The sequence below is a fragment of the Phoenix dactylifera genome, unplaced genomic scaffold, assembly GCF_009389715.1.
Source record: "Phoenix dactylifera cultivar Barhee BC4 unplaced genomic scaffold, palm_55x_up_171113_PBpolish2nd_filt_p 000602F, whole genome shotgun sequence".
Taxonomy (NCBI): Eukaryota; Viridiplantae; Streptophyta; class Magnoliopsida; order Arecales; family Arecaceae; genus Phoenix; species Phoenix dactylifera.
This window is the reverse complement of record NW_024067999.1, coordinates 154,042-167,333: the sequence shown is the minus strand read 5'-3', so window position 1 is coordinate 167,333 and position 13,292 is coordinate 154,042. Positions and strand designations below refer to the sequence as shown.

At 40.8% G+C, this 13,292-nt stretch overlaps 1 protein-coding gene across 1 annotated transcript; it reads right to left on the bottom strand.

Annotated features, from left to right (window-relative positions):
• Positions 1 to 475: 475 nt before the first annotated feature.
• LOC103720263 (transcription factor MYBS2-like) lies at positions 476 to 3,576 on the bottom strand. Its single transcript, XM_008809880.4, has 5 exons — positions 3,243 to 3,576; positions 1,545 to 1,756; positions 1,313 to 1,408; positions 1,035 to 1,157; positions 476 to 925 (listed from the first exon to the last, which is right to left on the bottom strand). The coding sequence occupies exons 1-5, from the start codon at positions 3,493 to 3,495 to the stop codon at positions 728 to 730; spliced, it is 882 nt and encodes a 293-aa protein (XP_008808102.2). The 5' UTR covers positions 3,496 to 3,576; the 3' UTR covers positions 476 to 727.
• Between the last annotated feature and the right edge of the window lie 9,716 nt (positions 3,577 to 13,292).

Genomic DNA, 13,292 nt, shown 5'->3' with positions numbered 1-13,292 from the left:
TATTAGTAGTTGAATCACCATCACCATGGAGTAGGAGCACCATGTAAACTTATCGACTAAAAGGATAAAGATCAAAGTAAAACATTACCTTAAAACATTAGGCAATGATGAGAGGAAATTTGTTAAGTAGTCTGCTTTAAAAAGATGACCATACTATAGACACATGAGATTCACAATCCTACCATGTTACTTTTCACAAAAAAAATACTAGTCCACATTCCATTGGAATGACAATTTATTTTATCTAGAATGCAGAAACTACACCTTGATTGAGCAATGAGGTCATATGAGGACAAGCTCCTGATATCACCCTTCTCCCACTATTTTTACCATATGTATCATCCCCCATCGTCCATGGACCACAGACTCACTTTTACCAGCCAACATACCAACATTAGAGAATCTAAGAACCACACAAACAGTTGTCGGCTACCGTCACTGTTGCCTAGGACGGGCACAACAAATAAAACACATATTGCCAAGATGGGAGACTTACCTATCCTTTTTTTATATTTTATTGATCTAAATCAAAAATAGGAAAAATAAAAAGTTTTCTTGCCTTGTACAGATATATCAAAATGCATGAATAAAAAACAGGTGACTATAAGAGCTAAGAGAATCAAACGATTAAAACATATTAGGTTAAACGACACCATCTACTGCTGCCTTCGGTGAAGATAATTTGGTTAGGCTATACAGCTGAGGTGGTGCAATGCTCAGCTCTAAATCATTGTTTTCTAGTGCAGGAACAACAGTAGACTGAGTAGGGTAGCGTGCGTGCAGCTGGATCGACGAACTTAATGGTACTCTGAGGAAATCTGTGGCACATGCAGTCAAGCTGGGTTGGCACAAAGGAAATGTCTGGTTGGGGAGCAAGAAATACAAGCGGGACAACCTGGTCCTTCGAGTTGCCGGAGATTTGAGCCTGTTGAAACCCATTTATCAGCAATGGTTGTATATGAATTCTATGATAGAATAGAAAGCTATTTAATGCCTAAATAAGAAGTCCAAGGATCATTATTTGGTTCCCCTACCATATGGTTGACATTGTGAATGCTTGCTGCTTCTCTTGAGTCCTCTTTGATCAAAGGCAAGGCTAGGGAGGCCTCTGTACCATCAGACACAGCTTGGGTGGTAATAAAAGCTGGGGTTCTTGCCTGTAAATAAAATAACCGATTTTCGGCCAAATTTAAGAAAGGAATCTCAGGAATAGTTCATGCAATTTGTAGGAAAGAGTTCAGGGGATTGGTGAATGTTTACTTTCACAAACATGTAAAATTTGCATGGACATGAGAGGGTACGCAGAATTTACCAAACAACAGTCTTGGAGATGATGATTACTCTCTTCTGTAACTTCACAAGGTCTTTTTGATGATAATGGTGGGGCAGAAGTTTCAGGTGCAGGAGCCTGCAAATAGAGTGATTATCACAATATAAGAAGTGAGGAAAAACACAGTAAATTAATATGAACAATTGATAGAATGATTGAAAATTTGATATTTTTTGGGGAGCCAACACTAATAATCAGAATGAATGAAACTTACTGGATCACTTATCACCACGTCAAAAAGGCTGGACCTGCACTTCTTTTTATTGGGATTACTCTGCCTAAGGAAATATTTCTGAGCATGACTAGCCACCTGAGTTGGAGTTCTAGTGGTCACAAAATTCCTTGATATTCCCCTCCAATGCCCCTTACCAAGCATTTTAAGACCAGCTAGAAATGTCCGATGTTCTTCTTCTGTCCAAGGCATGCCTAAAAAGAAAAAAGAGCAGAGTCAATGAGAGATCAATAAAATTGAAAAAAGAAATATGAAATCTCTTTTCTTGTCAGCCCACTATCCACACAAAGGATGAAAAGAGAATATGAGAATCTTGGCATGAAAACAATGGGAAAAGCAAAATGATCTCGTTGAGCAAAAATAGCTATTAATAGAACTTGACATTATGCCCAAAGAATGATTAAAGGGGTCAAGTTATAAAAACATATTTGGGTAGATTACCAGCAGCATTAATCATACACCCTTAAAACATATGTATATTACATTGCTAAGGCTTCTAGAGTTTGAGATTTTTATTGCTATAGAAACCAAAAAATTTAATTGCAAAATGAAAAGTTTACATAGTCAAAAATGACAAGCAGATAGGAAAAATTTACACTTCCGTTATATTTCTTATATGCCAGCATTCGTCCCCATTCAATATTTTTTTATTTTTTCCAAAATCACTTCAAACTACTAGCAGCAGAAGTTTCGAGTGCATCCCTTCTATTTTCTTCTCTGTGTGAAGCAAGTGAAAAAAACAGAGCTTGTTTGCCCAACGGTGATTGAGGAGTAAAAAATAAAATTAACGAATAATACTAGAAACAAAAACTTTCTGTTAAAAAAAAAGATGAACAATAATCAGAACAAATAGATTAAGATGCACAAACAAAAGTAGCATCTAGTTAAGAAAGCAACAAGGCTTTATGATAAGAAAAGCAATGACAATTACATAAAAATATCAACACACTTGGTGCTGATTAAAATCCAATGGCCGATTTTATAAACAAATTGATACCAACAAACATAATAAATCCACCTTTATTAGCTCCAGTATTCAACTTACAAAACGCTGCAAGAGTTACCCAATTAATATGGAAAATATTGTGATTATAACACAGCAGAGAAATCTTTGAGAATATTGCCAACCTTGTAAAGATAATTCCTCTGATGCATGATTCCAGTGTTAATAATACATTGTTGCAAGAACAAGAAATTCAGAGCTATCCGAAGATATCAAAAGGAAATTTAACAGGTTTGAAAATTAAGCTGAAAATCTAATAAAGAATGTATATACCATTATAGCGTTCTCAGATCCATTACTAGATTTACACAAAAGAGAGATTTTTTTTTTGGAAAGATTATAACCTGTCAACAAAAAAATCCACCTACCCAAATAAAATTTTGGAAATATAATAACATCGACAACAAGAATTTTCTATCTTTGGATTGAACTCCGCCATTAATTGATGTATGATTGAAAAGATCAGATCGTTCACAACAGAACCACCAAATCTCAGCAAGAAAATCATAAAAATCCAATCTTTACTAGAGATTCGTAATAAAAACACTAAACAAACCAAAAACCATGCATCGGCCAACATTGAATCCAAAATAAACAAGAAATAATCGATCAATCCTTCTTCAAAAAGTTATTCATTAACAATATGAAATGAAAAGAGGAAAGAAGGATCAACTAACCTCTCTTCCTCTCCCGCCCGCGCCTTCTCCGGGAGGACAGGAAAAGGCCGCCGTCGGAGACGTACCCATTGTCGCCGGCACCGTTATCGGCGGCCGGATAGGAGCCGCAGGCGACCAGGTTCCCCATGCTCTTGCTCTTCCTAATCACCTCCTCCACGTCCTCCTCCGCCGCCTCCTTCCCCCCACCGCCATCGCACAGAATCCTCACCCCAAAGAGCTTCAGCCCCTTCTCGCTGCGCGACTCTTGATGCATCCTCTCTCCCTCCCCCCTGTCTTCTCCTCCTTTTTTTTTTTTTTTGCTGAAAAACCTCTCTTCTCCTCGTCGCGATGGGAGAGATGGTGACTCCTAGCCTCATAGGCTTCCTAATCGGTTGATATATATAGCAGAGGGTACGCGGAGACGATTGGCTGTAATTACAGAGTTGCCCATAATCTTTAAAGAAACCTTAGTCAAGCGGGACGTACGGATCGGGCTACGGTGACCGCCACCGAAGAGGAAATTTTACTTTTTCATTGGAAATTATTGATCTAATATTTATAGTATTTCACCAATTAATGGTTGCACTGAGATTTGTGCAGGTAGATGATAAGAAGTTTAGAGTAGTTTAAGATTTGTGTGGGTTGCCAGAGTTACATCCCTCGTTCAATGGCTCGTTGAATTACGAATACCGTGCTAGCATAATACTAGAATTGAACAAATATAGTTCGGATATCATTATATTTGTATTCATATTTATTTAAATTTGATGATACGAAAGTAGATGCGGACATGGATATCAGTCAGAAAATCAAATTCATATCTACTTCTAAATAGATTCGGTATGAAAACAGGTTGAAACGGTTATCATCTGATTGACTTTAATCTTTATGCTTATATGATACCGGTAGAAAACTTACTTTTAAATAGTGCTTTACGTTATATGTCCAACAATTTGGAAGAAAATAATATTTTTATATGATAGGAGCTGCATGGTCAAGCATTACTTAAAGATATTTGGCAGATTAAGAGAGCTCTTCAAGCATTTATAGCACCATCTCTTAATGGAGGGCAATCAATCTATGGATTGATGTGCTAATAGAGGAGTCAAGGAGAATATAAAGTTCATAATGATTCCAGTTAAACTTCAAACTCTGCCTAACTTCTTATTGCGTATTCTTATGATTACTCATTCTTCTAGTCTTATTCTTCTTGTTTTGAAATTTTCCTTCCCCCACATACCAAATAATATTAGAAATAAAAAAATTTATTATAAAAATGCTGTTGAATTCGAATTTTGAAGTTAATTAATTTACTCGTCAAAACAGGTTTAGCAAAAAGAGAAATCTTCAAATTCATCCAAAAAAAAGTGTTTGGCAAAAATATTTGATATAATTCATAAATCACTATGGCACCATGTATCGTAAGACAATTGCATCCTGGATAGTTTGTCATTTGTTCATATTGATGCAGTCCAATTATCCACTCTCCAGTGTTATATGAATTGGTCCTTAAGCAAAATCAATGCTTCTTATATTATAAAACATTGGAATCTTTGAATAATAAAAAATATAAGGGTTTTGCTTTGGTGCTACGGCAGAAGAAGATGGTTGGGCAGGTGCTTCTTTACTCTCTTGCTGAGCTACTACTTTTTTCATGCTGAATACTTGGTCATCTACAACACTTTTGGATCTTGAGGACATCTTAAGTCAGATGTTGAAATACACTCTATCGCACACCTATACATACATATATGTATGTACATGTGTATATAAAATGTAGTACATATGTGAAAGTTATCATAAACATTCTGCATATGGTCAGCTTGATGGATCAAAATATGATCCAAGAAAGTTTGAGAGCATTGTATGACTGTATATTTGCCTAGTGTCATCCTTTCATGAATTGGTTTTCGATCCCCAAGCAAGGCAACGTGGTGGTTGATAGGAATTCCATGAAATGCAGCTGAAGGCTTATTTGCAGTTTTGCAGCAAAGAAGTAATTCCAATTTTATCTAAACATTGAGAGTCTAGTCCAAGAAGGAACTTGTTGATGCTTCTGCACTTTAACATAAACAATTTGCAATCAATCTCTTAACTTATTGGCAATAAATGGATTTTAGAGTACAGGAAATAATTTCTGTAGCATGAGCAGCACCAGCACTAGCAACAATAATATTATTAGTGGTAACAGCATTACATGGCCAGATATTTATATTGCCATACAAACACATGCACACGAGAGGTTTTAACAAGTAGCATTTTGTTAGTCTCTAGAACATGCTTGTTATTGGATCAGAATATAACAAGAACACGAGCGGTTTTAATGCAAAAATTTGGTATTCAGTTGCTTGATGACTACTTCATATCACTTTTCTTTTTTTTTTTTTTTTTTGGAATGAGACATAATTGTCTGACAGTGGGTCAAATCAATTTGTATGTTAATACTTCTCTTTTTTATTTCTTTACTGAAGGAATTTAAAAATAATTCATATTTCTCTGAAATGGATGTACTTAATTAACATTTCTGTTATATTATAGATTACAGGTCATAATCTCAAACTCACCGATAGCGAGTACACACATGCTGATGAGAGCACAAAAGTGCAATCTACATACCACTTAAATTAGTCTTATTGTTAACAGATGATGATAATTTCGTCGAGTTAATATTATACTTTTGTTTCGTATAGGTTATAATAAATCAGAGATAAAATGCATATTTGATACAGATTTGGTTCAGGAAGATGCATAGCCCAAGCTGTGCGCACTCGATCTCGCCATGGCCTAGTCGAACCCATCATTTATCAAGCTCCAATATGGGCAGCAGCCAAGCTTGACCATATTAGAGCGACACTTGGCGACCATCCACATGGAATGCACAACGGATCCGTGATCTGCATTATCCCATGAACAGAGCTCCCCAGCCGTCCGTGTGCAGCCCATCATCTCGCAAGCATCTCCACGTGCGAGCTAGCGTCCGCGCACGATTCTCCCGCACCCAAAGTACTGTGTTCTTTCCCCCGAATCAGCCTCCGTGATCCATTCTCGCAATTGCTCATTTCATGCGCCTCCCAGCTTCCTCCATCTTCGTTCTTCAGCGTGCAACCCCATATCCTAGCGTCCGCCCGAGCCTGTGAAGCCGCCCAGCATCCCGCATCATTTCCTTTCCCCATTTCAAAGCTTCCACAGTCAACGTCTGCCATGATCCCAGCCTTCGCGATTCATCCGGCATCCATCTCGTCCGCGTTCTCCTCTTCCACAGCGTTGCACCCGATCAACGCTCCCATGCCCGTGAATCCTCCCAGCGGCCGTCCGGAAGAGATCGCGCTCCTCCACAGCTTCCGCCCGAGCCCGAGCGTCCGTGAGCCAGCATCTGTGGCGAGTCACTCGAATCCCAAGCGCCAGCAGTCCAAGCTTCATCTTCAGCTCTCACGCGCTTCCGAATCTTCCTCCCCACCAGCGCATCATCCGGTCGCGATCTTCCAGCAAAATTCCAGCCATCCACGATGCATCCGAATTCATTTCCTTTCGGATTAGCATGTTAGGGATCAACCCTACGATTGCGGAATATAAGAAATAGTAGGAGAAAGAAGAACACGGCAAAAACAATAGCAAAACGCACAAGACACCCAAGTTTATGTGGTTCGGAGTCCCTTACTCCTACGTCCACAGCCGCACAGATCAATACTTCACTATATAATCAAAGAAAGTTACAGAGATTCAAGAGAAGAGAACAAACTCTCTTTCTTACAGCAAAACAATCTCTCTCAAGACGAGCAACGCGTCGTCTTCCTGATGCACACAAAGGATCTCCTTTTGGAAACTTCTCGTTGATGAGTTCTAGGGTTTCTCAAGGTTGCCACACACCTCTCGTGTCCCACAAGAAGTCTATATATACCTCCCAATCTCTTACTTTGATTAGGGCTCAAAAAATCTTGGCTTGGACCCGGTTCATAACTCAGCCTCGCGTGAAAATCGTGCTCGAGTCGACTCCCGCAAGTCTGCGAGTCGACTCGAAAACAGTCCACAGAAAATGCCTCTCTGTCTGCCTGTGGGAGTCGACTCCTGGAGTTCTCGAGTCGACTCCAACACTGGGGAGTCGACTCCTATGGATCTGGAGTCGACTCCAAGACTGTGCCAAGTCTGCCTGCGTGCCAGAGTCGACTCCAAGTCTGCTGGAGCCGACTCCGGACCTTGCTGAGGGTTTCTTTCTTTGCTGATTCAACTCTGAATCTTCTTGAACTCTTTCTGGCTTGTCTTCCCTTGATCCTCCACCACCATAGTGCACATAGGGGTCTTGGAAAAGGGAATGGATCAGGCTCCACAACCCAACAACTCTCCCACTTGGAGACTGATACATCCAATCGTGCATCTATCTGAAAAATAAACAAACTTCCATATCTTGATCTGTATTCTCTGTGCGGCACCTCCATTCAACTAGCTTTGGAGGCCAATTGAGGCCATGCATAGCCTCAATTTCTCTGTAGTGACTGTCTTAGTCAATATATCAGCTGAATTCTTTGCTCCTTGAATCTTCTCAAGTAACAAACTGCCATCTTCTAGCAACTTCCTGATGAAGTGATACCTCAGTTGTATGTACTTCGTTCTCGTATGAAACATTGGGTTCTTGGCTAAGTGAATAGCACTCTGACTGTCGCAGAATAGTACACTACAGTTCTGTTCTCTGCCCAGCTCTTTCAGAAGGTTCTGCAGCCAAATCATCTCCTTGCTGGCTTCTGTAATGGCAACATATTCTGCCTCTGTTGTCGAAAGAGCAACGATCTTTTGCAGCTGTGAGAACCAGCTCACTGCTGTTCCGCCTATGGTATAAACATACACTGTGGTGCTTCTTCTAGTGTCAGTATCACCTCCCAGGTCTGCATCCACAAAACCTTGTAGTATTTGACTGCCTTTTCTATAACACAAACCTACATTTCTGGTGCCTTTCAAATATCTTAGGATCCACTTGACAGCCTCCCAATGTTGTCTACCCGGATTGGCCATGTATCTGCTCACAGCTCCCACTGCATGTGCAATGTCGGGTCTCGTGCATATCATAGCATACATCAAGCTGCCTACAGCTGAAGCATATGGTACTCTTGACATCTTCTTCAGCTCCTCATCATCCTTGGGTGATTGCTCTTTTGAAAGTTTGAAGTGGCTTGCCAAAGGTGTCTTCACAGGATCTGCATCTGTCATATTGAATCTATTCAGCACTTTATCAATGTAGTTAGCTTGAGAAAGCTTCAGTGTTCCAGCCACCTTATCCCTTTCAATCCTCAGCCCAAGCATCTGTTTTGCTGCACCCATGTCTTTCATTGCAAACTTCCTTGATAGCTCTTTCTTCCATCTTTCAATCTCTTGTAGGTTAGGTCCGGCTATCAACATGTCGTCAACATACAAAAGTAAGATGATAAAACTGCCATCAAGTACCTTAAGATAACAGCAATGATCTTCTTGACATCTTACAAAACCATTGTTGATCATGAATCCATCGAACTTTTTGTACCACAACCTCGGGGCCTGTTTCAAACCATACAAACTTCTCTTCAGTTTGCATACAAGGTTCTCCTTGCTAGGGACTGCAAAGCCGATAGGTTGCTGCATGTAGATGTCTTCATCAATCTCTCCATGGAGAAATGCAGTTGTAACATCCAATTGCTCCAAATACAGATTTTCTGCTGCCACAATACTCAGAATCACTCTGATTGTTGAATATTTGACTACCGGAGAGAAAATCTCAGTGTAGTCGATACCTTCCTTCTGTTGGAAGCCTTTCACAACCAACCTTGCTTTGTACCTCTTGCTGCTATCATGTTCCTCTTTAACTTTGTAGACCCACTTGTTCTGTAAAGCCTTCTTGCCTTCTGGTAGTGAACTGAGCTCCCAAGTTTGATTTCTATCCATGGACTTCATCTCGTCCTTCATGGCTAACTCCCACTTCACCGAATCTTTGCTTTCCATGGCTTCTTCATAACACTCGGGTTCACCTTCATCTGTCAATAGCAGATAATGTAAAGAGGATGAATATCTATCCGGTTGTCTGGAGATTCTTGTAGATCTTCTCAGCTGCGGTATACTTGGTTGAGGTTGTGCCGCAACAGTTTCTGAATTTTCATGATTTCTCTGAACTCTTTTGGCAACGTCTTCTTCTGTAATCTCTTGCAACTCAACTTGCTGTTTTTCCTTGCTTTGCTCCCCTACATTCTCAAGATCTGAAGTATTCTTGTCCTTATAGAGAACTCGCTCATTGAATATCACATCCTTGCTTCTGATGACCTTCTGGTTCTGCGCATCCCAGAACTTGTAACCAAAATCATCTGTACCGTATCCAATGAAGAAACATTTTCTGGACTTTGCATCTAGCTTGTCCCTTTTCTCTGCATTGATGTGCACAAAGGAGACACACCCAAAGACCCTCAAGTGTGACAAATTTACTATTTTTTCTGTCCACTCTTCTTCAGGCAATTTGCAATCTAGGGAAACCGACGGGCCTCTGTTTATTAGATACGCTGCGGTGTTGACTGCCTCAGCCCAAAACATCTTGGGCAAACCAGCATGGATCCTCATACTATTGGCTCTCTCGTTCAGGGTTCTGTTCATTCGCTCAGCCACCCCATTTTGCTGCGGTGTGCTCGGTATTGTCTTCTCCATTCGGATTCCATTCACTGCGCAGAATTCCTTGAACTCACTGCTGTCATACTCACCGCCATTATCAGACCTTAGTCGTTTTATCTTTGCACCAGATTCATTCTCCACCAGACTTTTCCACTTCTTAAAGGTGACAAATACCTCTGATTTGTGCTTCATGAAATAAATCCAAACCTTTCTGGTAGAGTCGTCAATGAACGTGACATAATAGTGTGAGCCTCCAAGAGATGCAACCGGTGAAGGCCCCCACACATCTGTGTGTACAAGCTCTAGCTTTTCTGTCTTCGGTGTTCTTCCACCCTTTGAGAAACTAACCTTTTTCTGCTTCCCAAATATGCAGTCTTCACAGAGACCTACATCAACAGTTTTCAGATCTGCTAGCTTGTTCTTCTTCACCATCATCTTCATACCTTTCTCACTCATATGTCCGAGTCTGCGATGCCAAAGACAACTATCTGCACCTGTTTCTGTTAATGCCACCGTATCCTTGGTGTCATTGGTCATGTAGAGAGTCCCCAACTTGTTCCCACGTGCTATCACCATAGCACCTTTGGTAATTTTCCATGAACCACCTACGAAGGTAGTAACATACCCTTCGCTGTCAAGCTGCCCAACAGAAATCAAGTTTCTCTTCAAGCCTGGGATATGCCTCACATTCTTCAGTTTCCATACTAACTGATTCGGCATCCTGATATGAACTTCACCTTTCCCCACAATATCTAAAGGCTCATCATCAACGAGATAAACCTTTCCGAAGTCTCCTGCAGTGTAATTTAGCATACACTCCTTCCGTGAGGTAGAATGAAACGAAGCTCCAGAGTCTAGTATCCACAATTCCATAGGACTGTCCACGCTAAGAATCAAAGCATCATTGGCTTCATCTGTGGTTGCATTCACGGACACCTCGTTCTGCCCCTTGCTTGGATTCTTCTTTCTGAGCCAACAATTCTTCCTCGTGTGGCCTATCTTGCCACAATGCCAGCAGCCATCACCTTTCGATCTAGACTTGCTCCTCCTCTTAGACTTTGATCTGCCACGGTTTTCACTGCGTTGCACAGTTCTTCCTCTGCCTTCAGATGTGTTCAGAATCGAACCAGATTTCACACCAGACTCCCTCCTTCTGATATCTTCACTGAGTATCAGATTTCGGACCTCCTCAAACTTCAGTTTGTTTGAGCCGCAGGAGCTGCTTACAGCTGTCACCGTTGCACCCCAACTTTCTGGCAAGGAGGATAGAAGAATTAGGGCACGAACTTCATCCTCAAAACTGATTTCCACCGAACTCAACTGGCTCGTAATCAGATTGAACTCATTGATGTGATCAGTAACAGAGGAACCTTCACTCATCTTCAGATTGAATAAACGGCGCATCAGGTACACCTTGTTGGAGGCCGAGGGTTTTTCATACATATTCGACAGTACTTTCAGCAAACCTGCTGTTGTCTTCTCTTCCAAAACGTTGAACGCAACGTTTCGAGCCAATGTCAAGCGAACAACTCCCAAAGCCTGACGATCCATTAAATCCCAGTCGGCCTGTGACATATCTATCGGTTTCATACCTTCAAGAGGTAGATGAAGTTTCTTCTGATATAAATAATCTTCGATCTGCATCTTCCAGAAACCAAAGTCTTTGCCGTCAAATCTGTCAATCTTGACCTTGCCTTCTTCAGCCGCCATTGCTCCCACTTTTTCCTTTGAACCAGATGGCTCTGATACCAGTTGTTAGGGATTAACCCTACGATTGCGGAATATAAGAAATAGTAGGAGAAAGAAGAACATGACAAAAACAATAGCAAAACGCACAAGACACCCAAGTTTATGTGGTTCGGAGTCCCTTGCTCCTACGTCCACAGCCGCACAGATCAATACTTCACTATATAATCAAAGAAAGTTACAGAGATTCAAGAGAAGAGAACAAACTCTCTTTCTTACAGCAAAACAATCTCTCTCAAGACGAGCAACGCGTCGTCTTCCTGATGCACACAAAGGATCTCCTTTTGGAAACTTCTCGTTGATGAGTTCTAGGATTTCTCAAGGTTGCCACACAGCTCTCGTGTCCCACAAGAAGTCTATATATACCTCCCAATCTCTTACTTTGATTAGGGCTCAAAAAACCTTGGCTTGGACCCGGTTCATAACTCAGCCTCGCGTGAAAATCGTGCTCGAGTCGACTCCCGCAAGTCTGCGAGTCGACTCGAAAACAGTCCACAAAAAATGCCTCTCTGTCTGCCTGTGGGAGTCGACTCCTGGAGTTCTCGAATCGACTCCAACACTGGGGAGTCGACTCCTATGGATCTGGAGTCGACTCCAAGACTGTGCCAAGTCTGCCTGCGTGCCAGAGTCGACTCCAAGTCTGCTGGAGCCGACTCCGGACCTTGCTGAGGGTTTCTTTCTTTGCTGATTCAACTCTGAATCTTCTTGAACTCTTTCTGGCTTGTCTTCCCTTGATCCTCCACCACCATAGTGCACATAGGGGTCTTGAAAAAGGGAATGGATCAGGCTCCACAACCCAACATAGCATCCATCCGTTGATCTCCACCGCAAGAAATCAGGGAACATTGCTGGCCCTAGAGCTCGATTATAAGAAGCTCCTCTCTCGGCTGAAAAGTGGATTCACACACAAACAGGGGAGGAAGAAGAGAGGAGTCGGGAGGAAGAATAGTGGAGGCCTCTGCGATTGAAATAAAAAAAAGGAAGAAGAGAGAAACAGGGCCCTGTTTCTGTTATTAAAAAAAAAGAGTGAGAAAGAGAGAGGAAGATGATGAGCTAAAGTCATAGGTGATGGGTGAAAGAAGATCCTTTGGTGTACCGAGTTCATGATGTAAATTCTAATCCTTTGCTTTATACGATCTATCTTTTGATTATGTTATGATTCTTATATGTTGAAAATTCTTTTATGATTTATGCTTATTGATACATGTCTTTCTCAATTATTTGATTCATCATTGACGTTCTAAGGCACGTTGAATGCTGAAAAAGAGAATTCATGTAATCAAGAACATACTTCATAATTAAATTTTATCTGCTTATAATTTTTAAAAGAAAACAAAAGAATCATAGAATTTATCGCATGAACTTGATATTATTAAAGGAGATTCTGGATCCCTACACCATCTTAATCTATCCAAACTTCGATTCTCTATTTACTGGTTTATTTTCTATTTGCAAACCATCATCTTAATCCACAAGTTTATTGAATCAATTAATCTGAAATTAAGCTAATAACCCATAGATCGTTCCCTGAGGAATCGACCTCGGACTTCCGAGTTATACTACTTGTGCGATTCTCCTGCACTTGGGAGAACAGCTTTGCGAGTGCACCAAGTTTTTGGCGCCGTTGCCGAGGAACGGCGTAGGTATTAGTATAATTTTAGATTTAATTAGTACCTTAGTAGTTAGTCTTTTTCTTTCAAAAAAAAA

Bases quoted from the DNA above. Each gene is read 5' to 3' on its own strand.
- LOC103720263 (XM_008809880.4), bottom strand. From the start codon at position 3,495: ATGCATCAAGAGTCGCGCAGCGAGAAGGGGCTGAAGCTCTTTGGGGTG. The intron at 1,757-3,242 runs GTTAGTTGATCC...TTTTCTTTTTAG, and splicing joins CGGGCGGGAGAGGAAGAGAG to GCATGCCTTGGACAGAAGAA. The intron at 1,158-1,312 runs GTAAATTCTGCG...TTTTATTTACAG, and splicing joins ATCTCCAAGACTGTTGTTTG to GCAAGAACCCCAGCTTTTAT.